At 37.3% G+C, this 25,174-nt stretch overlaps 2 protein-coding genes across 6 annotated transcripts in view; one reads left to right on the top strand and one right to left on the bottom strand.

The window, feature by feature from the left end:
- ARHGAP6 (Rho GTPase activating protein 6) overlaps positions 1–25,174 on the top strand; it is a 253,727-nt gene that overhangs the window by 152,889 nt on the left and 75,664 nt on the right. The window contains exon 2 of one of the 5 annotated variants that reach the window (XM_078390376.1): positions 6,472–6,675. The exons of the other annotated variants lie outside the window; for them this stretch is intronic. Within the exon in view, the coding sequence (XP_078246502.1) occupies positions 6,553–6,675 (123 nt within the window). The 5' untranslated portion in view covers positions 6,472–6,552. The remainder of the gene's footprint in view (positions 1–6,471; positions 6,676–25,174) is intronic. 5 annotated transcript variants of the gene reach the window in all.
- On the bottom strand, positions 16,543–22,004 carry AMELX (amelogenin X-linked). The gene is made up of 6 exons (XM_020786750.3): positions 21,918–22,004; positions 20,083–20,153; positions 18,929–18,967; positions 18,258–18,302; positions 17,583–18,050; positions 16,543–16,727 (listed from the first exon to the last, which is right to left on the bottom strand). Exons 2-6 carry the CDS (start codon positions 20,143–20,145, stop codon positions 16,722–16,724), a joined length of 621 nt encoding a protein of 206 aa, XP_020642409.3. The 5' UTR covers positions 20,146–20,153; positions 21,918–22,004; the 3' UTR covers positions 16,543–16,721.

The raw sequence follows: 25,174 nt of genomic DNA, 5'->3' as shown, positions 1-25,174 counted from the left end.
TGTAGCCTGATCGCCTGTACATTTATTTTGAAGTTCCATTTAAATGAATGAAGTTTACTCTGAAATAAGTACGCACAGGTTAAAGGTTTGGTTAATGCCAAGTGTATATAATGCAGGAATAGAAATAACGTGCTAATAGGCAGTTTAAAGAAGAAACCACATACAGTAGGTGTATGTGGCACTACAGTACTTCAGAGGCACTTTTTAATGGACTATACTGAGCACAAGTCATTGCATCTATTCATCTGTTTACTTGCCTCTCTGCTTGTAAAAAATGGGCCGTCTGAATTTGGTTTTTTGTTTATAATTTTGCCATGACTTGAGTCAGAAAATTTGCCTGCCATCACAAACTATCTCCATGGGTGAGCCCAGCTAAGCCAAATCACAGGTTTGCATGATAGCAAATTAGTTGACCAGTCCAACTTCCACAGTCAGAAAGCTCATATTAGTATGTGTGGGTGAGAGAAGCACATAGCGCAAAAATATTGGCTTTGGACTCTGTTCCATGGTGTTTTGAGCAGACTGGCATGTTTCATAAATTACATCAAATGGACCAGGATTGTTGTATATACACATGTATAAACAAACATATGCACATATATTGAAGAACAGGCAGGAGCTTGTAAGAAAACTGCCTTGACTCTCTTGAGGAAACGCAAGTTTATAAAGAATGCTCAGGCTCAAAGGTCAGTGCATAGAAATACCTTTACTATTTTCTGTTCTTGAAGTCCACCACATTGGTCACATTACTTTTAGCAGTGGAGCTGGAGTTCAATTTTGGCACTTAGGGATTGGCTTTGGTGGTAGGTGCTGGTGATTGAATCCAAAGGCCAACCTGTCATTTGGTGAAAGAAATTATCAATGACTGATAGATTGGTGAAAGAAATAAACAAGTCAAACTGACTGGTCTATCTTCATAAAGAACCTCTTTGTTGTTGAAGGAAAGAACCTCTTTGTTGTTGAAGGAAGATTTCTGTATCCTTAGAGATAATTGTTAATCAGCCTAACCCTTAAAAGCAAGGTACAGCCACATTGTAATGTAGTAACTCAGTTAGAAGAAGACATAAACAATTTATGAACTGCTAATTATACAGTCTACGTATCTTAAAATATATTTATCTGATAGCAAATACTTTCTAGTTAACCTGTTACATGTATCAGAAAAGAAAGAAAGAAGAAATAATTGAGAACCAGGACCTTAACTCCAAATTTCGAATATCACAATATTAGCTTCTTCATTTCTGAAGCGGATCCAACAACATTTATTATGTTCTTTACCTGCGAATGGTAGAATGATGACCAGCTTCAGTATATCATGTAATGTTTATTACATAATTTTTATATAATGCTTTGAAAGTCGAGTATATATATGCTAATTGCTTAATCATGTGGCCAACTTGGCTTAGAAATACAAATTTTAAAAAGCACTATTTCTTGCTGTGAAAACTGAACTTGGCTTCTATACAAGTAGCAAATGTTCCAAAGAAAATTTGAAATGATCAGGAATTACTTAGCAGCACCTTGTTGACATTCTCTTCATGTCTGAAGGAACTTCATTAGAGAGAAACACTGTTTAGTTGTTAAGGTAGTTCCTTTATATGCAGACCATGGATTGAAGTGATTTGCCCATTACCTGAATACTAGTACAGTGTACACAGAGATACAGAAGTAAACTTAAGACTTGTCTATTTGGGCAGGCTCTCCCTTCTGCTGTTATCTTAAATTGACATTTTAACATCTTGGATTTCTTGCATTCCATGTTTATTGGTTTTATTGGTTTTACTGTTTTTAAATTTGTAATGCTGCCTAGAGTAGACCTTTGGTCTAGATGGGTGGGGTATAAATCTAATAAAATAAAATAATATGAATGAATGAATGAATGAATGAATGAATGAATGAATGAATGAATGAATGAATGAATGAATGATACATATTACTTAGCCAGTTCTGACCTGCTTTTTGATGAAGTGGTGTTATACCACCTATGTAACCCATTTAATAAGAAATGTCAGTAAAGCTACACGCTTAGGGAAGAAGCAGCTTCAAACTAGAATAAGACTGCAAAAATGGAAGCTTCTGCTTTCATAGAATCATAGAATTGTCATAGGGCTCAAAGGGACCTTTGAGGTCTTCTAGTCCAACCCCCTGCCCAAGGCAGAAGACCCCATACCATCCTGGACCTCATACCATCCTGGACAGATGGCTGTCCAATCTTTTCTTCAAAACTTCCAGTGATGGAGCACCCAGAACATTGGGAGCCTGGCTATTCCACTAGTTAATGGTTCTCACCATCAAGAAATTCCTCTTTATTTTCAGGTTGGATCTCCCTCTGACGAGTTTCCACCCACTGGTTCTTGTCCTACTTTCAGGCGCAATGAAAAATAAATTGATGCCCTCTTCCCTGTGGCAACCCTTCAGATATTGGAAGACTGCTATCATGTCTCCCCTCAGTCTTCTCTTTGTTAAGATAAAAATACCTAGTTCTTTTAGTTGTTTGTTCTTCATAGGATTTAGCCTCCAGTCTCCTTATCTTCTTTGTTGCTGTTCTCTGCACCCCTTCAAGGGCCTCAGCATCTTTTCTGTATTATGGTGACCAGAACTGGACATAACATTCCAAGTGTGGCCTCATCAGCACGGTATAGAGTGGTACTATCACTTCCCGTGAACTTGATGCTATCCCCCTGTGCTTAGCTTACATTGTGAAAATCCTAACTTGTTCTAACAAAATGGCTGTATTTATCCATCAGTCTTTATACTTCTTCACTGTAGTTCTGTTGCTATTAGTTACTTAAGAGATGAGGGAAGATGCAGAGGAAGACTCCAAATATCCCAAAAGTTACCCCCCCCCCCCCAAAAAAAAGATGTTCTAAGGGATTACGATGTGTCTGAGATTATACTAAAGAAAACTGGCTTCTAGGATAAAGCCCTCCCAGATGGTGAGAGAGCCATTGCAAGCCAGAGCATCATAGAAGCCACTGATAAAACTGTTTTTCAGTGATGCAGATAAACATATGGAATAACTTCTTTACAGTATTCAAAAAGAAATGCATAACCATATTGAAGTAAAGACCTTTAATTTGCAGCCATTTTGAATTTTGCTCCTTGTAAATTCAAGGCTCTTTTTAAAAAAAAAGAAATGTTTTTTTTTTCGAATAAACCTCACTGTACAAACAGTTCTAAGAAGAAAATTCTATACATAGAAATTATATACACAAGGAAGAGTTCTGCATATACAAACCATATGCTAGTCGCTGTGACAAGCAGTCATTTTATCACACTCCTCTGGAATTGGCATAACTTTCTTTGAAAAATGTGTTGTGTAAAATATTACAAATGCCTTCACTGTGGCTCATTTTGAAGCTGCAGTTACCTTACAAAGAAACTTAGTGTTGATAAATTGAAAATAATAGCTTATTCCAGTGAAGACTAACTGGCTGAAAGAACTGCTCAGAAATGTATATTAACAGTTTAAAATTGGAGTTTACCCAACTCTTTTTCTGTTTAATGTCTACAGATAGGAGAGACAACCTGCTTTAGATCTTCTAAATCGTATGCTAATTTGATAAGAATGAGTTGCAATGAATCTCTTCCTCTTTCATGATAGCAGTAAAATTGGCTTTTTGCTTCTGTTTTGCTGAACTGCAGCTTGTTGTGATACACACAAAACCAAACAATCCTATGGTTGACGTTAACCATAGTTGGCTAAAAGCCACTAAAATCAAACAGCACCTTAGTTAGCATAACATCAATCACAGCTTTTTGGTTTGGAAAACATGACAAGCTGTGATGAAATAAAAGTGTAAAAATGTAAGTGGAACCCTCTGAACTTCTCACAGCCATCACAGAACAGGAGTGAGAGGAATGCATGTGCCCAGGGCCCGATCCTACTTGTGTTTGGTGGTATACATTGGTATGGCCAATAGTTTGACAGTTGAAGGTTGACAGGGAGCAGGGACTTTATGAGTTATATGCTAGTTCCTATCTAGAATAGCTTTCATTTGAAGAAATGGGAAAACAGTAAAGTGATGTTCCCATTTGATTTAAAAACCACCAGTACCCCAGAATTCTATTTATACAGTACTTTCTATTATTTTACTTCTCTTTCATTCTGGAAGGTTATAGGTGGTCAAACAATTGTTTGTAGCTTTGATTTTTGTTAAAACCTGGTACTGAGTGCAATTTATACTGCTACTCTTGTGAAATTAGAAACACTAGTACCTGTAATCTTTGCTGGAAGAAATTTTATGATAGTGCTTGTGTTCTGTTTCATGTATTTCACTTATTTTTGCATTGCTATTTATAGTTTTAGGTCTTCTGGTAACAGATTACAATCTCCAAGGCTTGTCATCCATAGGAAAAACTAAGCAGTGGCCTAACCATTGTAAATAGCAGTGTAATAACTTCGCTGGGAATTTTTAGTCACATTTGTTTGGATCATCATTAGGCATATTAGTGCCTGGTTCAAGTGATGTTGGATACGCCCTTTATACAAATAGGTGTAGAAAATTTCAAAGGAATTTAGAATGGAAAAAGTTGCGGCATTTTATTGTTAAAGTACTACAGTTCAATGTTGGACTTTGTTATCCTTCTAGCTGGCAACGAAGGACGTGTATTGTAAGATAACATAGTTATCTTGAAAAAATGCTTGGAAACAAAAGGTTTCAAGAGAGTCAGACACACAATGTAGAGTAAGCAACACTTGATTCCCCACACTTTGAAGTAATTACTCCTCCTCCTGAATTTCCTATTTAAGGAAATTCTTCTGCATTGGCCATTTTAGAGGAGTAAGTGACATTCACTTAGCCGTGGAACAGCCTAGACTGACCAGGATCAATGAGTACAAAGGTGTGTGATGTGCAGAAAGGGGTCTCTAGGTGTGTATTTTGGGAATCGTTCTCTAAATGTCATGTTGCTAATGCATGTTAATGTGTTCACTGCTGGTGACATGCCTTAGGCATGGAGATTTCTATTTACAGGATTCTGGAATGGCTAGTTAAGATATGTGCCTCTTCAGAGCCTGGATTTGGGTTAGAAACTTAGCAAAGGATCAGCAAGGTGGGGTATACTTCAATGGATACGGGGCTGCAATGAACTGGGCTTGCAAAGAATAGATTTTTTTTCAGAAGGTCTAGTTCCTTGCTGTTAGCTGCCCTGCCATTTTTGTTTTAATGTACTGATTAATGACACCTATGTGACTCTAGGTCATTAAGGATCTTGTAATCAGAGTGACAATGACCTGGTGCCAGGTAGTCAATCAGATAACATTATACTACTGTATTATGTTATGGTTTTTCAGCACAGTAGTCATATTAGTCTGTGCAAGCATAGGCAGACGAAACCAAAACAAAATAAAAAACAAAAGAACATGGTAGGAATTTGCCACTTCTAATGTCAGATTTGTGTCCATTAATTCTCTTGTCCTGTATACAAGTGCAAAAGGAAATTGGTGGCAAAAGATGCAAAGGAGCCGGTTGGCAGATGGACAAATAAATGAGCCTTTGTCATGGTGGGTGAAGTTGTTGGGGCCTGTAATTGTGCTGCCAGAGTGGATGGGGGAGGACATAGTTGGCATCTAGGTTTGTAGCATGATTTTGTTCCCATCTCAAGATCTGCGTTATGTGTCAGTATTTGTTTGTGATGGAGGGATTGCATGTAAGCAGGCACAAGCTGACCATCAACGGCTTGGGACACTGAAGTATTGTTGTCTAGAAGAGGTTGTAGATCATTGATGATATGTGTGAGTAGTTTCAGTTGTGAGCTGAATGTGACAACCAATAGTGTTTCGTCATTTTCTCTTCTGTGTCTTTCTGGCAGTAGTTTTTTCTGGGTTTCAGTCTTGCTCCGTTTATCTGACCACATTCTTTAACTAAGAAATACTTTTTGTAGATCTGTATGATTCGAGTGTCTGTCCTGTGGATCTGAGCAGATGTGGTTATACCTAAGGGAATCACTGTGGACAATGGATTTTGTGGTTTTTTCAAAAAGTGCACTTCCTGTGTAGATTGGTGAAGGCTGAGGTTGATATTCAATGAAGGTTGCTGAAGCTTCAGTGGAATTTATCCAGTGCTTCTTTTCCATGGGTCCAGATAATAAAGATGCCACCAGTATAGTATCTCAGATAGAATGTTTTGGGGCACAACAGCTAAGAAAGCATTGTTTCATGTCAATCTTGAATATATTTGCATATTGTTGTGCCATATGAGTGCCCATGGCTGTTTCATTAGTCTGGAAATAGATGCTTTTGTCAAAGATGAAGTAGTTACATGCAAGCATAAAGTCACAAAGTGGATTAATCCGCAAGTGTTTGCACTGGATCTTAAAAGTTAGTTATTAAGGTGCTACTGTGTTCTTATGTTTTGTTTTTCATTTTGCTTTGTTTTTATTTATTATATTAATTTAGGCCATTGGGCCATCTAGCCAAGTATTTTAAACCATGACTGATAGCAGCTCTCTCTTTGTTTTCTTTCCTAGCCCTTCTGGGAAATCACTGGTGTTTCCTAGAGGTCCTCCATTCAAGTTTTAAGCAGGCCTGATCCTACTTAATGTGTGCTTATGCTGATAGGGAGAAGGGTTCATTTACTCAGGATGCATGGAGAAGTGCAACAGTATGAGGCAAAGGCATTCCCGTCTGGATTTGGTCCTAAAAAACGAAGGCAAAGCAGGGGCTCAAGAAAGGTATGATATAAATAAGCATGATTTGTGCGCTTACACAGTATCATTCCTGATTGCAGGGCAGGTCTGTTAAAGAATCTGTCTTTGCATAAAGTGTTCTGGCTTTTTGGAGAATAAGCTAAAAAGCCTGAAATCTGCCCCTAAAATTTAGGGTTTGCTGTCTCCCCTGCCTCTCTCCCCCCCCTCCATGATCTCTTGTTTGACAGTTCATGTGGTGACCTGATCCTGCTTCACTAGCAACACTTCTATAGGACTGTATAGAAGGGTTCACTATGTAATTTTTTTTTGTATGCCTACTTGTTATAGATAGAAGAAGTGCCTTATCTCATTGGAGATCATGAAGCCCCTATTGCATGTGCACTTGGAGTCCTAAAATGAGGAAAACTAGTGCTAAAGCAGAGGTTGCGATGGTGTGTATGTCTTCTTTCCTTGCACTAGTGCCAATATCTTGTACTGGCAGATTTTTTAAAAAACCCACAAATTTTCCTAGCATTTTTATAAAAGATATTTTGCAGCACATTGCACCTAAAATATTCCATCATCGCGCGTGTGCCTTCATGTTATCCAAAGTAGAACTGAAATGTTCAACCACTGCTTCAGGAAAATAGGAACGCGTGAATATTTCCAGCTCTGTATGTGCATGAGGCATCTTTGATAGATTGTGCTTTCCGTCAATTCAGAATGGTATAAAAAATGCTTTCCAAAATTGTTTCCATCCTGATCTTCTGTTTTCATCTTCAGAGCATAATGGTGTTCTCCAAAAATGGGCCAAAAAGTTGGGGGGGGGGAGGAAAACAAGGCAGTTTTCAAAATAATAATTCTGTGACCCTGTAACAGTGGCCCATGGACTATTGCTATTCTGTGTTGCACTTTCAATTCCTCCTGGGCAGAAATAACTGATAAAAATGTACAAAAACATTGCTGGTGCTTTTTTGTTTTGTTCTATATGCTTCATGGCACTGAGAATTCTGTTGGCCAAGATCCTCTAGTTTATAGCAAGGATACAGGACCTTTCAGCCCAGCTGTCAAATGCAATTTCATAGAAGTTTTAAGTGGCCACATTCCAGTTACAGACAGAGCCAAAGGCAAAAAGATGATAACCAGAATTACCAAGCCATTTTGGCTTGACAGCTCTTCCTGCCAATAACTAAACCTTAGGAGAAAGCTGTTTCGAATTATCGTAATTTGGGAAATGACCATGATATAATGAGAAAAGATTCATGGCCATCTTGGGAAGTCTAGGGAGCCAAATTGGGGTCCTAGCAAGGCTAAATTTAGTCTGAGGACTGACATTCCCCAACCCTGATTTAGAGTATGTTCAGACATAATGGTGCACCAGACTTTGTCATTATGGGAATGAATATAGAGTTGCTGCCTTCCCTTCACCTTTCCTTTGGCACAGTTGTGAAGAGAAGATTAAAGATTTTACTTCTGGTTTTTTTTTTAATTAAGAACTATTTAGCACTGCATCTGAACTCCAGTTATTGTTTACGTTAATATTTACTATGGTGTGTTGAAACAAGAATGGTACTCCATGGATTGAAAGACAGCTTGTTTCAGCAAACCGTGGTTAAGATGAATAACTTTTGTGTGGATTCTGATGGAACAAACAAGGTGCAGTTAATGGAAAAGCAGAAGTAAAAGCTTCTAGTCTCCTTTTTATAACCATTCAAGAGGAAGAGTAGGAGAAGGCTACTTACTCAGAGCTTACTAACACTTGTTCCTGTAACAATAAAACCGCAGCTTGTCACTGCATCTGAATTCAGGCTGTCAAAATCATAGTGTGCATAGAGCTAGTAACTAACACTCAGTACAGATGCCAGCAAAGACGGAAGCACATTTACTCAACCATAAAAGGCGACTGATAATGAATTAGGACAGAAACTGTGCAACAGAACTGTGGCTCATAAAGATCCCCATGGTGATACTGGAGAGTTCTAGATAAACACTTTGCTGTGTCTGTCTCACCCAGTGGTTCCCAACTTTGGGTCCCCAGATGTTCTTGTACTAAAACTCCCAGAAGCCTTCACCACTAGCTGTGCTGACAGGGATTTCTGGGAGTTGTAGTCCAAGAACTTCTGGGAACCCAAGGTTGGGAACCACTGGTCTAATCTGTACATTAAATATGTGTTTATTAAGAATCCAAGGCTGTTTGAAAAACTCTGTCCTCATGTCCCCCCATTTGAATTTGATTGGTTAATACTTACCATATTATTAACATCAGTAGAGCTTACTTAAGATGAAAGCATTGAAAGCAAAAAAGTGTGCTACTTATATACCGCCCCATAGCACTTAAAGCACTTTCTGGGCAGTTTACAAGTTAATTATGCAGGCTACACATTGTCCTCCCAATGAGCTGGGTACTCATTTTACCGACCTCGGAAGGACAGAAGGCTGAGTCAACCTTGAGCCGGCTACCTGGGATTGAACCCCAGTTTGTGAGCACATTTCTGGCTTTAGTAGAATAGTTTGCTTACAGCGCCATGAGGCTCCCATTGAACTGATATATATCTTGGTGTCTTTCAACAGTGTAACATATGGGCATACTTCACTCATAAGAAATGCTCTTTATGTCCCTTCTTTCTACCCCACAGTTCTTAACAAACCCAGACCCCTGTTCTCTATTTTCTTTTGAGTTCGCTTTTCTCCCTTCCTTTGTTTATATGTGCAGTCATGCCTCATATCTACTTCTCCTAGGAGAAGGTGATCAGTTGGGGCGTATAATGTGGCTGGCCATTAACATATTGCAATAAAAACTGCCAGCAGCTCTATTGAATCCCTCAGACAAGAAGAAGCAATGATGATGTAGTGATACAGGCATGTTCCCATCCATATTTGCAGTTGATGGCCTTGGTAGGGTTTAGATATTCCTCCCAAAAGATTGCAGACATAGGTACTTAACATTTCCCTGGGGAAACAGTAAGGAGCCTAGCCTACCAAAAATTGTGTCATAGATAGGATTTCAAGAAAGCCAAATAATGGTAGTAGGCTTTAAAAAAAGAGTCAGGTAATAACTTAACACATAATTTATCTCTCTTCTCCTTAAGTAGCAAAAATGTGTTCTTCAGCTTTTTAAACTGACCTTCCCTTTGAATAATTTGTGGTAAATGAAACTTTTCCTCCATCATAAGACACAAATTTTGTGCTCTTTGTTTTGAGCGTTTGATTTGATTCCACAAATTAAAAATTCTGGTGTAGATGCTAAAATAATTTTCCAACAGACTTTTGGCCTGTAGCATTGTCAAAATTTCAGTGAATTATTTTTTTAAAATCTGATTTTCTTTTTGTTTGTTTCATTTCTTAAGATATTTCAAGAGACACTGGGCCATTATCTTTTCAGAAGGAAGTATTTAAAAAAGAAAAAGAAAACGGTTAACATCTGTGCTTGTACTCCTGCCAGTTTCAACTGAGTCATCTACAGTTGTGAAATGCATGAGCAGCTGTATATAGGAATTTATAAATGGAAAGAAGAATCTGTGAAAAGCCTTCCTCATTCTTACACACACAAAAAGAAAACCAACCCATTTGAAACCATAGTTCTTAGATTTTGTTTTCTGTTGTCCATCTTCCTTTCTGTGAAAAATGCTGATAAGAAAAAACCTTTCCATTTAATCATTATTTCTTCGCTTCTTCCCTTGCATCTCATTTCTCCCAGAGATCTAAAGTCAGCAAACATCTTTGCTTTTAGACCACAGCCAGGGCAAGAAAGAGTGACAGGTTGCAGTCATGGTTGGCTCATTCATATTTATGAATAACTGTGTCTTTTGTTGAGTCAGTTTTGAAGTAAAAGGTGTTTTTTTTTAAATTGGCTCTTTTATTATTATTTTTTAGCCAACACAGCAGTTTTGAGGGCAGATCTCTAAAATTAGTCAACTGAAAGGGCTTCTGTCAGCACAAGGTCAGGTCTCCTTATTCTTAACCTCCTGCACTCAGCATATCTTTAAGTTAAGATTGCTTAAAAATTGACTTGCACTCAGAAGATAATTTGGTATGCTCTGTGGCAGTTCTGCTTTTCTCTTTCCTTCCTTTTATTGGCATTAAAAATAATAACAATTTAAAAATAACAAAAGCAAAGCAGGCAAAAAGCAAAGAGAATAATAATAATAATAATAATAATAATAATAATAATAATAATAATAATAATAATATTAATATTAATAATAATAATAATAATAATAATAATAATAATAATAATAATAATAATAATAATAATAATAATAATAATAATAATAATAATAATAATAATAGAATTAATTCTTCTCCAATCTAGTGCCCTTTTATTTTTGTGTGTTGAGATGTGTGTGTGCAACATATAGAGAAAATTTATAACTAAAATCCTGGCACCTTAGTAATGTTGCTCTTGCTCTCATCTTGTATGCTCTTTCAAGTGTTTTATTGTTAGAATTGGTGGGTTTCTAGGATCATCATTAGGATCCTTCTAACCACAAGGCATTTAAGCAACTGTTGTACATCAGCCAAAACAGAAATATCTGTGTCTGATACCGGATATTGTATTGAATAAAGCATTCATATGACACAGTTATCTTAAATATTTATGTCTTCATTGCTTAGCAATGCAATGTGTTTCCTGCAGATAGTATGCAGACATTCTCCTGATACCGCATGTGACAAAGTATGTATTCGAAGACCCATTTTCAAATGAGCATATATGAGTTGAAATGTAGAGTGTCATATAGTTTCCTGACACTGTAGTTTTCAAGGGTTGTTACAATATTTAAGTCTCAAACTTCACAGCAACTTTCTATGATGTACTTGGGTTCCAGTGATAGCTTTCTCAATCTAAAATGTTTATTTTTTAAAAAAACTGGAACACTTCTTCAGTGTAAATACAATATTAGAATGTTTAAATTTTTGTTGTTGTTTAGTCATTAAGTCATGTCCAACTCTTCATGACCCCATGGACCAGAGCACGTCAGGCCCTCCTATCTTCCACTGCCTCCCGGAGTTGGGTCAAATTTATATTGGTAGTTTCGATGACACTGTCCAACCATCTCATCCTCTGTCGTCCCCTTCTCCTCTTGCCTTCACACTTTCTCAACATCAGGGTCTTTTCCAGGGAGTCTTCTCTTCTCATGAGATGGCCAAAGTATTGGAGCCTCAGCTTCAGGATCTGTCCTTCCAGTGAGCACTCAGGGTTGATTTCCTTCAGAATGAATAGGTTTGTTCTCCTTGCAGTCCAGGGGACTCTCAAGAATCTCCTCCAGCACCACAGTTCAAAAGCATCAATTCTTCAGTGGTCAGCCTTCTTTATGATCCAGCTCTCACTTCCATACATTGCTACTGGAAAAACCATAGCTTTGACTATGCGGACCTTTGTCAGCAAGGTGAGGTCTCTGCTTTTTAAGATGCTGTCTAGGTTTGTCATCACTTTCCTCCCAAGAAGCAGGTGTCTTTTAATTTTGTGGCTGATGTCACCATCTGCAGTGATCATGGAGTCCAAGAAAGTGAAAGCTGTCACTGCATATCTTTGTGTTTTTTTATGTTAAGCTTCAGACCATTTTTGGTGCTCTCCTCTTTCACCCTCATTAAGAGGTTCTTTAATTTCTCCTCACTTTTCACCACCAGAGTGGCATCATCTGCATATCGGAGGTTGTTGACATTTGTTCCAGCAATATTAATTCCGGCTTGGGATTCATCCAGTCCAGCCTTTTGCATGATGTATTCTGCATATAAGTTAAATAAGCAAGGAGACAATATACAGCCTTGTCGTACTCCTTTCCCAATTTTGAACCAATCAGTTGTTCCATATCCAGTTCTAACTGTTGCTTCCTGTCCCACATACAGATTTCTCAGGAGATAGATAAGGTGGTCAGGCACTCCCATTTCTTTAAGAACTTGCCATAGTTTGCTGTTGTTCACATAGTCAAAGGCTTTTGTGTAGTCAATGAAGCAGAAGTAGATGTTTTTCTGGAACTCTCTGGCTTTCTCCCTAATCCAGCACATGTTAGCAATTTGATCTGTAGTTTCGCTGTTTACATAGTAATTGTCTTTTGGCTTATAATTTGTGTTTAGTCGTTTAATCGTGTCCGACTCTTCATGACCCCATGGACCAGAGCATGCCAGGCCCTCCTGTCTTCCACAGCCTCTCGAAGTTGGGTCAAATTCATGTTGGTCATTTCAATGACACTGCCCAACCATCTCATCTTCTTATTACATCACCCCAAGTTTTCAAGAACTGCTGTTAATTGATTAATTGACTGCTTGATTATGGGTTTTTATCCCTTGCACACTTTGGATTTGTTTCTCTTATGTACTGTAGGAATATGATATTTTAAACTACAATTGCCTGAATGTCCCAAGCATGATAGATGGTCAACGATATCGTTTTGACAGATGTACTAAATAAAAATGTGATAAATGTTTTCAGCCTTGCAGTGGGTTGAATTAGCCATCCTTTTAATCTGTTCCAGCTCCAGGGTTGTTAGATCATTTGAATAGTTAAGATAATGTTGGGAACATTGATTTTTCTCTCCCTTCACATGTACATTCTGTGTCTTAAAATGTACTGTACTTTTCATTTCACCACAGTCACAGATGGAAGAAATTGAGTCTTCCTCTATCTACATCTAACTATATTGTTTGAGTGGGTAGTCATGTCTGTTTTAGGTCCAAGTGAACAGTTTCTCTGACAATCAAATATATGCAAAGGTATGTTTGTTTTAATGAATTAGTTTATTTAAGCCTTTATGCCCTGATATTTTATTTTACAAATGTATCCAGTGTGCTACCACCTCATAAAATAATACTCCCCCACCCAAAAAAAGTTAAAACCAATCTGGGAACAAGCAAAATCACACCAATAGCAGTGAGATTAAAGTCTCTTCACCACCATATTTTTTTCTAAAACAGCCATATTTTAGCTCATTTTTAAAGGAAAGGAGGGGAGATGTCCAGTGGATTATGGAAGTATTTACACTCTCCTGTTTTCCCTCATGAAAAGCCTTAAAAATATTGCTCTCACCACAGATTTTTTCTGAATGCTTGAAACTGTAAAAAGTTCAGGCGTACTTGCAAAGTATCCTGAACTATCTCCCCATTGTTCCATTCTCATCACCTTAAAATGTATCTTGTGATGGACAGGAGAAGTAGAGATGCATGGCAATCATTCTTCAGTCCCCAACACAGAAGTATCAACAATGGGAAACTGATACTTCAGATGTCCTTTTTACCTGGTGGAAATTGCACCTAGAGCTTTAATGTGCCATTGAAGATTCTGGGATTAATGAGATACAGTACTCACCTCTTTGGCCTCCATTCCATTTCTCAAGGTAGTTATGTTCAGTCTTGAAGGCGCAGGGAACTAGTACCAGCTTGCAAAATCAGATGAAGATGGTCTAATTGGGTTGTGTTCCTATGACATATATTGTTCTTTAGAAATGGAAGTTTCAGTTTCAAAGAACCATGGCTGGAAGATAATTGGTGCAGGTGGTCACCTAAGGGTGTGGGTTTTATTCTCCAGGAATGCAGCTGCCACTCAGTAATAGTTATACTTTGTACCAGTAGTATTTGGAAATTGATTTTCAAAGCCAGCCCATATATTACAAATGACTGTGGCAATGACTGAATTTGCATTCTCTAAGAGCATCTGCAACAAGTTTATAAATCTATATAGTACTGATGATTATTCTTGACCGTGGGTGCATCCTGAAATACTTCCATCAGGGTACCTGACTCTGAAGAGGAATGTACTTGTCATGAGAAGTGCACCCTACACCTACAGTACTTTAGAAAAGCTTTTTTGTCCTTGATATATTACCATTGTCTGACTTAATTCAGCTATGTGTTCTTCATTGGCTCATTCCCAACTCACACTGGTAACTCAGAATGATAAGAGTTATTGCTCTTGAAAGCCACTGAGAGAGAAAGAACAGAATTCTCATCAGTCTGTCTATATCATGATCTATGTACTCAACCAGAGTCTATCTTTTGCTCTGAAACAAGGCAGAAATATGGTGGCATACCAGAAGCAAATGAAGGTTGGGAGATTCACATAGACTCCAAAGACCTTATGTAAGTTCAGAGACAGTATTTGGGTTTTTTGGACTAGAAATTCCTTAGTTTCTTTCAAGGAGTCCTACCTGCAGAATCCAGACCTTACAGACACTTAAATTTTGCTCCCCTGAAGAAAAGGTGTAGCAGGCAGCCTTCATATCTTGGATAGGTCTAACTTCCTGTTTCTAAAGGAAGCTTCCCAACAACCTTCACAGCAGCTTCCAATTCAAACAGGACGTTAGGACTATCCAAGGCATAAATTCTGCTGGCTGGGCCTTCTTGCCATAACTAGATTACAGTATATATGGCCTATGTGGAGGAGCTGCAACAACACTGACATTTCTGTGTGTGTGTATTATGTTTTCTACTTCTTCAAGAGATAGAAGACATGCTACATGCACACAAACTCATCAGATTAGTAGAAATGTAGGGGAAACAGTGGGGTTTGCATCAGATTTAGTAGTGGTTAGAACAGAGCTGTTATGATCAGTCGTGGCAAATTTAAAGCCTCCACCAAGTTCTGCTGGTTCTGCTCTAAGGAAAACTGAACCTGGATGCACCCCAAATGCTTACTTTGCTTTAGAATTCCTTCCCAGTAATGTGTGGTGTTGACTAGGTTAAATTCTGGGAACATTGTCATATTTTAAAGTTTTTGGAAGTAGAATCTGCTTTTTTCCATTGGCAAAAGGAGAAGTCCTGGCTTGGAATCAACTGCTGCTTCCTGATTAATCATCCCCCCCCCCCCCCCGTTCTCGGATATATGGTGGCTTGCAGCAAATTTTTTATCAAGTGATAGCAAATTGAATCTTGCAAAAATGTCACCTACACATACTGCTTTAAACATAAGAATTTTAAATTAATAATGTTTAATGTTTTTGTCTAATTATTGCTCTCTTCAGTGATAACTAGGAGTAATATTGCCTTATCAGTAGCCATAGTTTTATCATTACAGAGTTGAGATGTGCACTGAATGAAATAAATCAACACTACAATAGAGTGTGGGCGTATTTTTGTGTGTAATGTTCAGCTATAGATTCCAAAGTGACACTCGTCATTCGTTCTTGCCTTCAGTTGCAGATGAAGTTGAAACAATAATACAGTCAATAACACCTTTGCTTTCTAGAGAGGAAAATTGGAGTGCAACTAGTTATAGCACAGGCAAGGGGCACGGATGTGGTCCTTGCAGCAAAGGGCTGCAAGGGGAGCTCAAGGCACAAGTCCATAGCAGCCCTAACCTGCTGGTTTCTAATTCAATCAGGGTTGTGTAAAGTGGACCATCATTGGTTTTGTTGTTGTGTAAATGTGTTTCCTCTTAGAAGTGTTAGTGAGCTGACCTTTTATCCTTTTTGCACTTTCTTGCTGGTTGAATTTGAACACTGGCAGAGGTTAAAATGACTAAATTGAGGCTGGTGTACTTTGGGCACAGTGTGAAAAGATAATTCTCCCTGAAAGAACCAATAATGCAAAGGAAAAACTGAATAGGAAGAGAGGAAGACCTGGTGAAAATTGATTGACTCAGTAAAGGAAACCTTGACCTTGAGGATTAAGACTTGAGCAAGGCGGTTGATACTAGAACCTTTCAGAGGCCATTAACTCATAGAATCACCCTAAGTGGGAAAACAACAGCCTATAGCATAGCACTTTGTCTTTTGAAACTTAAATCATAGGGAATAGAATTGCCATATGGAGACCTTGTTTTTTAGATCAGCCTTAAACATAGGATTATTCTTTGAATGCCTGTTTTAATAGAATAGTGGTGCTATTTTTGTTTTTTGACAAGAGAGAGACTGCTTTGCTGTTGTGGAGCTGAATTACTTCAAGTACACTTTTTAAAAAAAAATCATAACTCAGTAAGCATTGATTAAAATAAGTTTTATTATTTGCCACATTTAATTATATGCTACATTGTTTCCTTTCTAGCTACAGCATTCACTAAGAACTTGGGTTAATAGAAGTATGTATTGCTGACTGAAATAACGATGGGTCCTCAGAAGCGTCTGTGTCTGAATGCTTCTTCTCATTGTGTTCTGGCTCTTTTAATCCTGGAAAAGAGAAAGGAAATGACAGATTACAAGCAGATTCTTAAAGCAACTTGATCATGATTGTTAAGCTTGCTTGTTCCATTTATCAAAATGGAAATTAATCTAATGCACACATAAATGCACTTTTACTATTCTGTTCTGTAGAAAAAAGCATAGGTCAGGGGCCCTGGCTCACATGAGTACCCTGTTAATTGTATTTGCTACACTGTGCTGTTTACATATTCCTAATGAACCAAGGCCTTGGAAACTCAGTGCAGCCTTGTGCATTTTGAAAGTTCAGAATTCTGTAGAAGTATTCTTTTAATCTGAAATATAAAGTAATATACTCCTTATTGGTAAAAACAATATCTGATATGACATGGTGAATAGTTTTGTGTCTATAGTTTAATTTTTCACTTGGAATTACTAATGGGTAAAATTAGATTAAAAGTTTGGATCTTAGTTGAACTGTGAGAAATCAATTTTCATCTATACTTAATTTGACATCCGGAAAGTTTTCCTTTGGACAAACTCATGGAGATAACTTCTGTTTACCCAGTAAAAGTATATGCAGTTGGGATCACACAGTTTTTGTTTTTGTTTCACTTGCCACAGGTTATTATAGTTATTCTTCTAGGCAATATTTCAGAGGGGGCATAAAATAAATGTATCTTCACATATCTAGGCTATTCGGGGTTATCAAACTTTGGTCAAAAGAAGAGAGAGCTCCAAATGTTTTCAAAGGATTTTTTTTTAAAAAAAAATAACTTTTGAGACTTAACAAACTTTATACAGTATATACAGTATATATACTGTGTACTGACAGTAACAAGAAGAACAACGGCAACAGTAGTGCAGTACTGCAGAAGTTCTTACCACTTCTTCTTGCTTGGTCTTATCGGGTACTGGCCATGATTCAAGAGGTGTATCTGGCATCAGTGGAGGCAGTGGCTGCATTGGGAACATTGGCTGATTTGGATGTGCTGGTAGCTGAGGGTGCATTGGCTGATTTGGATGTGCTGGTAACTGAGGGTGCATTGGCTGATTTGGATGTGCTGGTAGCTGAGGTTGCATTGGTGCCTCTCCTGCAACTGGTGGAAATGGCTGGTGAACTGGACCTGCATGAGCTGGTTGATACTGTGGCGTTAATGTACTCTGCCCAGTCATTGGCACAAGTGTGTTATGCCCAGGTAGCTGCATGTGTGGGTTCAGAGGAGGCTGTTGCTGCACCTGGTGGAGAGGTGGTGGCATTGGATGGAGAGTTTGAAAGGGAGCTTGGTGCATCATTGACCCTGGACTGTGGTGCATCCATCCTCCCATTGGCTCGTAACCATAACGTGGATACTAATAAGAGAAAAGGAAATAAGATGCATTAGGATATTTACATAATATTGGTAGTACTGGTATCAGTGAAAGTACCAACATGGTAGGTAATTTACATATCATGTGAGAAAGATGGAGAGGTGAGGAGGAGAGAAACAAGATTGAATAAAAATTAATGATTTTTTAAAAATCCAATTGATTTAAATGGCAGTATTACAGAGAACATACCTGGTGTCCCATTACACCCTGGTACCATTTCAAAGGTGTCATTACCTTAGAAGACATGAAACAAATATAAACTGACATTCTGGTTATCATATTGAGCATTTCAGTTAGATCAAGCATACTGATATCACTTTTCCTATGTTGTTAAATTACCGAACTTGAACATCTTAAAATCTCCTCTGTTAAATTTCCAGTAAAGTATGAAAAATCATTATTCCCAGGTGTATCTGAATATTTAATGTACTGTCTTTGATTTCTAGTGCTGACGTCTTGTGTAGTTGGATAGATCTTCCATTTCAATTAAGTAGTACTATCCCTTCCCTTAAATTCAAGCAAGATGTATATGGTATATAGTTATGTAGTTTTACTGGCTGCTTTGTATACAAACATATATGCTGAAAAACTATGGATAGCACAGTGGTACCAAGAAAGAAAAAACTATTTCTCTACTAGTATAGCACATATTTTGTTCCAAAATATACATATTTGCAAACATATTTCAGGAAAACATAACCTGAAACATATGCTACCTAAATTTATTATACCACTTCTGACTGTCAGTGGCAAAGTTTTATCTCACAAAGAGACAGATTTAGTGACACATGAATTGATTTATGGTACAGGTTCTATTCTGTATTAATTTACACATGAAAAACATTGATAAAATATTATACCTCATAGCTGAAATTGATAAAACCAGGATGTTGGGGTAGCTGTAAAAAAGAAGGAAACAGAGAAAATAATATTGTTGGGAAGATTAACTGATTTCAGTTCATCCTCCCCCCAGTCATAGGTATATTAGTTGTGTGACTTTTTACACAGATGGATCACTTTTTATAATTCATAATTCAAGATAGTAAGGGCAATAAGCATATATGTTTAAAATATATGTATAAGTTACTTTAAAGATATGCTTGAAAATATGAATTTCTAAACAAAGACTTCTGTATTTTTATTCAGATATCTCTTGTTGAACAGCCTATATATAGTGTCAGTATTCAAGCAACATGAATTCGGAAGACTGGATTAGCAAAGAAAGAGCATGAGAATTCTGCATTTTATTTATCTGCAGGGTGCCCCCCCTTCCCACTACCCCCTTTCTTCAATGCACAACAGGCCCTTGTGCTACCCTCTCTAAAATTTAAGCTGTTTCTTGTAAATTGATTCTAGCAGAGTAGGTGATTGATGGGGTAATAACTAATGAATGGGTGTTAATTTTAAACCAAGAATTAAATAATCTGTGGATTATGGTAAGGGATGTTGAACTTTAGCTAGTTTATCAAAAAGAGATTTAAAATGGGTCAAAAAGAAGTCAGAGGTTTGCATAAAATGTGCAGATGTTGAGGTAGATGTATGATTCAGAAATAATTACTATGGTTTAAACAGAAATACTCTTCACAATATTGGGAAAGTCAGACTACATAGGACTACTGCCCATGTAGTCTGGCTGCCTGCTTATTTTGTTTCCAGTGTGATAGATATAGATGGATAGTTTCAAGTTCCACATTCTCCTTTCTTGGGGAACTTGGGCTGAAATCTGTTTGCTTGTCTCAACTAGAGGTGATCCATTTAATCAGTTGCTTCATGTTAAAGTCAACTCTTACATAAACCACATCGATTCAATGTGCCTAATCTGGTTGGAATCAGCCATTGAATGCTTTTAGCTTTAAACTTGGATGAGACAGCCCTCCAAGGCGAGGACTCTGTAAAAAAGTAGAAAATGAAGAGCACTGGCCACCATAATTGTTAAAATTCACCATCATTAACTGTTAATTGTACACTAATTGCTATAATTCAGTTATTTGTTGTTGGTTATTAGGTAACTTACTGGAATAGCAAGTGTAGTACATAAGAGGCTCATAATCAAAGTCCAGCCCTCCATCTTTCTCATCCTGGGTCCTGTAATGTAAAAAGAAAAGGTTTTTTCTTCTTCTTCTTCTTTTGATAAGTCAAGTGAAAGCATTAAAAAGTACATAATTAATACTAGTGTGTGTCCTCTGTTCCTTGTTGAACGAAGTTTTATAAAGTTGAGCTGCTCTGTCTCTTTTTAATGCTAATGGCTTTGGACACAATACAGTGAAGTCACTTGGATATTAAAGGGAGAAGAGGATATGCAAGGAGTCTTATCACCAAAACAAAATGGGCCTTAAAGTAGTTGACTTTGTGGATGTTTACCCATTGATCTATATTATCATCTATTAAAGATATTAAAGATGATAATGAAAGTACTGTCTTTTTTATCTTCAGATTTGCACGGAATTTTCTGACTTGAGTTTTGTCTTCCTATTTTGGGTTCCCATTGTAGTCTGAGATTTGCTTATTTATACATGACAGTTGTTTTAATCACTGTTGGAAATTCCCTTCCCTTATGCAGTGTGTGTGTGTGTGTGTGTGTGTGTGTGTGTGTGTGTGTGTGTGTAGGAATAATATAATATACTGACATCTTACAGCAAGTAGGTAAAATTTTGATTGCATATTACAATTTGGCTTTCAATTAAGCAATGGACATGGCAAAAGCAAGCACATTCTCTGACAAAGGAACCATTTTTGCCTTCTAGTTTGTTTTCAAAACTAGCACTTTTTTGTTTCTAACAGAAAGTACCATGGGCTTCATTTAAATTAAAATCAATACATCTGTCAAACATCTATATTAATAACTACAGAAAAAGAAAAGTTGAAAGATCTGTTTCACCCAAAACTATGCTTGCCTGGTGTGGACAAAGCAGAAGGGAAAGAGGAGCAGCAGGGACTCTGGTTATATTTTCCTTTACTTCTCGTTTGTTCTTCCTTTAAATAATTTCTCTCCCACTGTATCCAATAAGAGTGAAATTATGTACAGAGCTCCATGGCTCATATACCCCCTTTCAGGTTGGGGGCATGTCTGGAAATTGGAAGCACTTTGTATCTGGAAAACTCCCCTGACCTGTCCATGGTGCACTACTAGTCTGTCCTTTTTGTCTGCATTGACATCAGATCTCCAACACTGAAGAGGGCAGAGACTAGAGGTGGGGTGGGGAGATTCCAAAGTTCAGTTCCTCCTTTGGGTGCAGACTTCTCTCTCCACACTTACTATATGTGGTTTTTAAAAACAATTTAATCCGCCAATCTATTCAGTTAGATTACATTTCATTTACCTACATTTCATTTACCAAAAGAGCCACACACTCTTATGATCCCTGCAGCACCCTCATAGGACTGCAGTCTAAATTGACATATATTTATGATACAGTGTTCTGCTAGTTCAAGATATTCAAAAAGTCACCTTCTTTAAGCAATTTAATGAACCAGTTAATTAACTGGTCAATATCTAGAAGAGACAGTCAGTTGACAGTTCTCATTTGAAGCCTGCCAATTTAAGAAATAGAATTTTACAAACTGAGAAGGTTGAAAGGAAGCAGAAATGAAAAATACTGTAATGTTAATACTCTCAGAAAGTCTCTAAAGGTCATTACTCTAAAGTTTTTATTCTACATTTTCTAAGGATCCCGAATAAAAATTTAAAATATACATGCTTTGACCAGTACAAATATGCTTAGTTTTTAGGGAGGAAGAGGAATGTATTTAAGCAGTATAGACCTTCTAGCTGAAGATTTAGTCCTCTATTTCAAGACTATAAGAAGATACTGAGAGGATTACTAATGGGGAAAAAAGTAATAACTTTACCTTTTGGAAGTTCTCTTGGATTCTTGATATGTGTTTTGTTCCAGGAGTCTTGGTCAGTGTATGATCTTTGGCTTCTTTGGCTTGTATTTAAACTGTTTCAACACACCATGGCAGCCAATCAGTGTTGAAGATCTTTTGCACATGCCCATGCACGCACGCGCACACCTACCCACACCAGTTGTGTCATACATTTTCAGACATCAAATCACACCCTACAGTGAATATTGTAATTAAGGTTTGTGGAGCCTTTCATTATGCATGGATGGCTTCAGAAGGCATATTATTTTGCTTTTCTAAATTACTTGGGATGCTTCAAAGATGTTTGTATAGACTTGGATTAATTGTGCCTGAGTTCAGTAATTCAACTAATTGTGCCAGAGTCCAGTGATCATTTGGCCATCTCTTCAACTTGCCATAGGTTGCTTCTACAAATAAAGTTTAAAAAGCCACATTGTCACCTTCTTTCTTTAACTTACATTGGCCAGTCAGTTAAGAATGAGAGAGAGACTTTGTAGCATTGTCAAAAATAAAGTACAGAGATGTGCTGTAAATGATCAGGGTAGGCAACAACATTCATGAAAATGAAACCTTTGATACGAAGAAAAGTTTGCTAACATGGCTGGGATAATCTTAGTTTTGTTTCCGTCCCACAGCTGTCACATCCCAGCTCCATATTATCAGATGAGACCTTTGGTCTGTGGATTTTTAGCATTCCTTATGTCTCAGGAAGGTTTTATTGAAGTAAGGTGGTACCAATCCATTCAATCAGATTACCAAATAACAATTTGGCTCTTGAATCTAATTGCCAGCACTACTGTCAAAGCAGAAGCTCAAGTGCCAAAAAAGAAGGCCAATATCATATTGTTTAAAAGGCCATTGCTAGTATTACTTGTATTACATATTAAATCTCTCATATGCTGGATAACATTTGATGATTATGGGACACACATGAAATTATTTAATTTTAAACAAGGTAAAATCGCTGTGAGGGTTGTATTTTTATTTTTATTAATGCAGGAACAGCTGATATTTATAGAAAAGCAACTATGATTAAATATAAAGTTTTTGAATATTTTTTACTTAAGTGAATCAAATAAATATATTTCCTTGTTCACAATGAAAGCCAGAAGCATACATTTTAGTTTCTTTAAGGCAGACATAATGTTGAAAGTTATGTGCTAATACTTGCTCTTTTCCTCTGTTTAAAGAAGCACCAAGAAAGCAAGAAACACTAGTCATATCATGTGTGAAGCTGGTAATTTCAAGCACTTGAAAGAATTTGGTAATTAGATGTCGGGGAAACTTCCTTGGCTAAGCAAGAATGATATACATGAATAGTATTTAGGGATGGGAGTTGGTTAGTTACAGTAAAAGCAGAGCAAAAATTACTTGTTGGTGTTGACACACTCAGCAAAAACACTTCTAGTGGTAATCAAGGTTTTTTTGAAAGTGTTGTAGTTTAGCATTTTGTTGTTTAGTTGCTAAGTCGTGTCCAACTCTTTGTAACCCCATGGACCAGAGCACGCAAGGCCTTCCTGTCTTCCACTGCTTCCTGGAGTTGGGTCAAATTCATCTTGGTAGCTTTGATGACACTGTCCATCCATCTCGTCCTCTGTTGTCCCCTTCTCCTCTTGCCCTCACAAGAGGAGGCATAGTTTACCATAGAAGATAATAATAATTTGGTGGGTAATCCTTTGGTTCTTTAATGCAATGAAATCATTTATTGTAACATATATTAATGAAATTTTTAATATTTTAATTTTTTTGTAGATTTAAAAATAACAGGAAATTGTTGTGCAATCCAACTGAACTCTCAGAGGAGTGCATACATGTGGCTACAGAGTTACTGCTTTCAGTTTTTGGTTTTTTTAAAAATATTATCTGAAGAGTTAGGACTTTGCAATAGATTCAGGTAAGGATATCATGGCTTAAAATATTTTTATGATATTGAAGGGTGAATAGTCCTTTCAAGCAAGAGGATCACTTACCCTGTGCTTAAGTGACTCATCAAACCTGAATTATCTTCCCCTCCTCTGGGAATTGACAGCACAACTACTTCATAGAAATAATCTAAGTAAATAGTGTAAATTACTAAGTTTATCAAGATGGATAAAGAAACAGAATTCAATGGTACAATGCTTAGGGTTTAAAGCAAGCAAGTTGTACATTAAAGGAAACTAGCAATCCTACCTAACATAATAGGCATCACATATGGGAGTGTATTAGATGAGGTCAAATTACATCTGATTTATGGTAACTCTAATAGGTTTTCAATATTTCAGAGATGTTTAAAGAGTCATTTTATTATTACCATACTCAGTGGCTTTCCATGGCAGAGTAGGAATTTGAACCCAGATCTCTTAATTAGCATTCCATCACTCTGTCAGCTATATCACACTGGCACATTTTGTTTGAAATGTAACATTACATTTACTTATTGCAAAATTAGTAATTTCATTGGTTATATCCCATGCTGCATCGTTGTCTATCCCAGAAAGCTATCTCAAGAACTATGTCTCCCTTTATGTGACTACTCAGGTGTTAAGACCATCAGGTGAGGCCTATCTCTTGACCCTGTAGCTTCACAGGTGTGTGGTGGGTACACAGGAGAGGGCCTTGTTTTTTGCTGCTCCGAGACTCTGGAACTCCCTCCCACAGGAGGTTAGACTGGCCCCATCTTTGCTGTCCTTCTGCAAGCAAACAAATACCTTTCTTTTCAGACAAGCTTTCCCTCAGTGAGTGACTGTCTGAGCAGGTTTTTTTAAAATGGATTGTCGTGCCTTACTGTTTTGAATGTGTTTCTGGTTTTGCTTTTGTTTACCTTTTGTGTGTGTGGAATTAGTTTGGCCTTTTTTAGTATTTGTATATTTACTGTCTTTACCTTTAAATATTCTCTTTTAATGATGTAAACCACCCTGGGTCATTTTTCAAGAGTGAAAAATATTTTAAATAAATAAATAACAAATAATAGTTCCATCTCCCTCCAAATTTCCAACTAATTTTACAGACAAAGGCTACAAATTTTCTCTTCTTCTTTTATGCTTCTCTGTTATAAGCAAAAGAGCTGAAAGAATACTGAAGTGAACCATTGTCTTCCCAAGTCCCCCTCCTAGTGGACTTTACAGCTTGACTCCATGCATGTGGGTTTACAGGCAAGTTTCATTGAAGTGTACAGATATATTCCATATAAGGGAGAACATAGCAGATGTTTCTTGCATAACTTTCCATATATATTGGGACCTATACCTGAATTAACA

Source organism: Pogona vitticeps, chromosome 3 (assembly GCF_051106095.1).
Source record: "Pogona vitticeps strain Pit_001003342236 chromosome 3, PviZW2.1, whole genome shotgun sequence".
NCBI classification, from domain to species: domain Eukaryota; kingdom Metazoa; phylum Chordata; class Lepidosauria; order Squamata; family Agamidae; genus Pogona; species Pogona vitticeps.
This window is presented reverse-complemented; position numbering and strand designations above follow the sequence as displayed.

Excerpts from the sequence above, each read along its gene's own strand:
- AMELX (XM_020786750.3), bottom strand. The coding sequence starts at position 20,145 with ATGAGAAAGATGGAGGGCTGGACTTTGATTATGAGCCTCTTATGTACT. Across the intron at positions 18,303-18,928 it reads TTATCAATTTCAGCTATGAG|GTAATGACACCTTTGAAATG; the intron begins GTATAATATTTT and ends ATGTCTTCTAAG. Across the intron at positions 18,051-18,257 it reads AGGGTGTAATGGGACACCAG|TATCCACGTTATGGTTACGA; the intron begins GTATGTTCTCTG and ends TTCTCTTATTAG.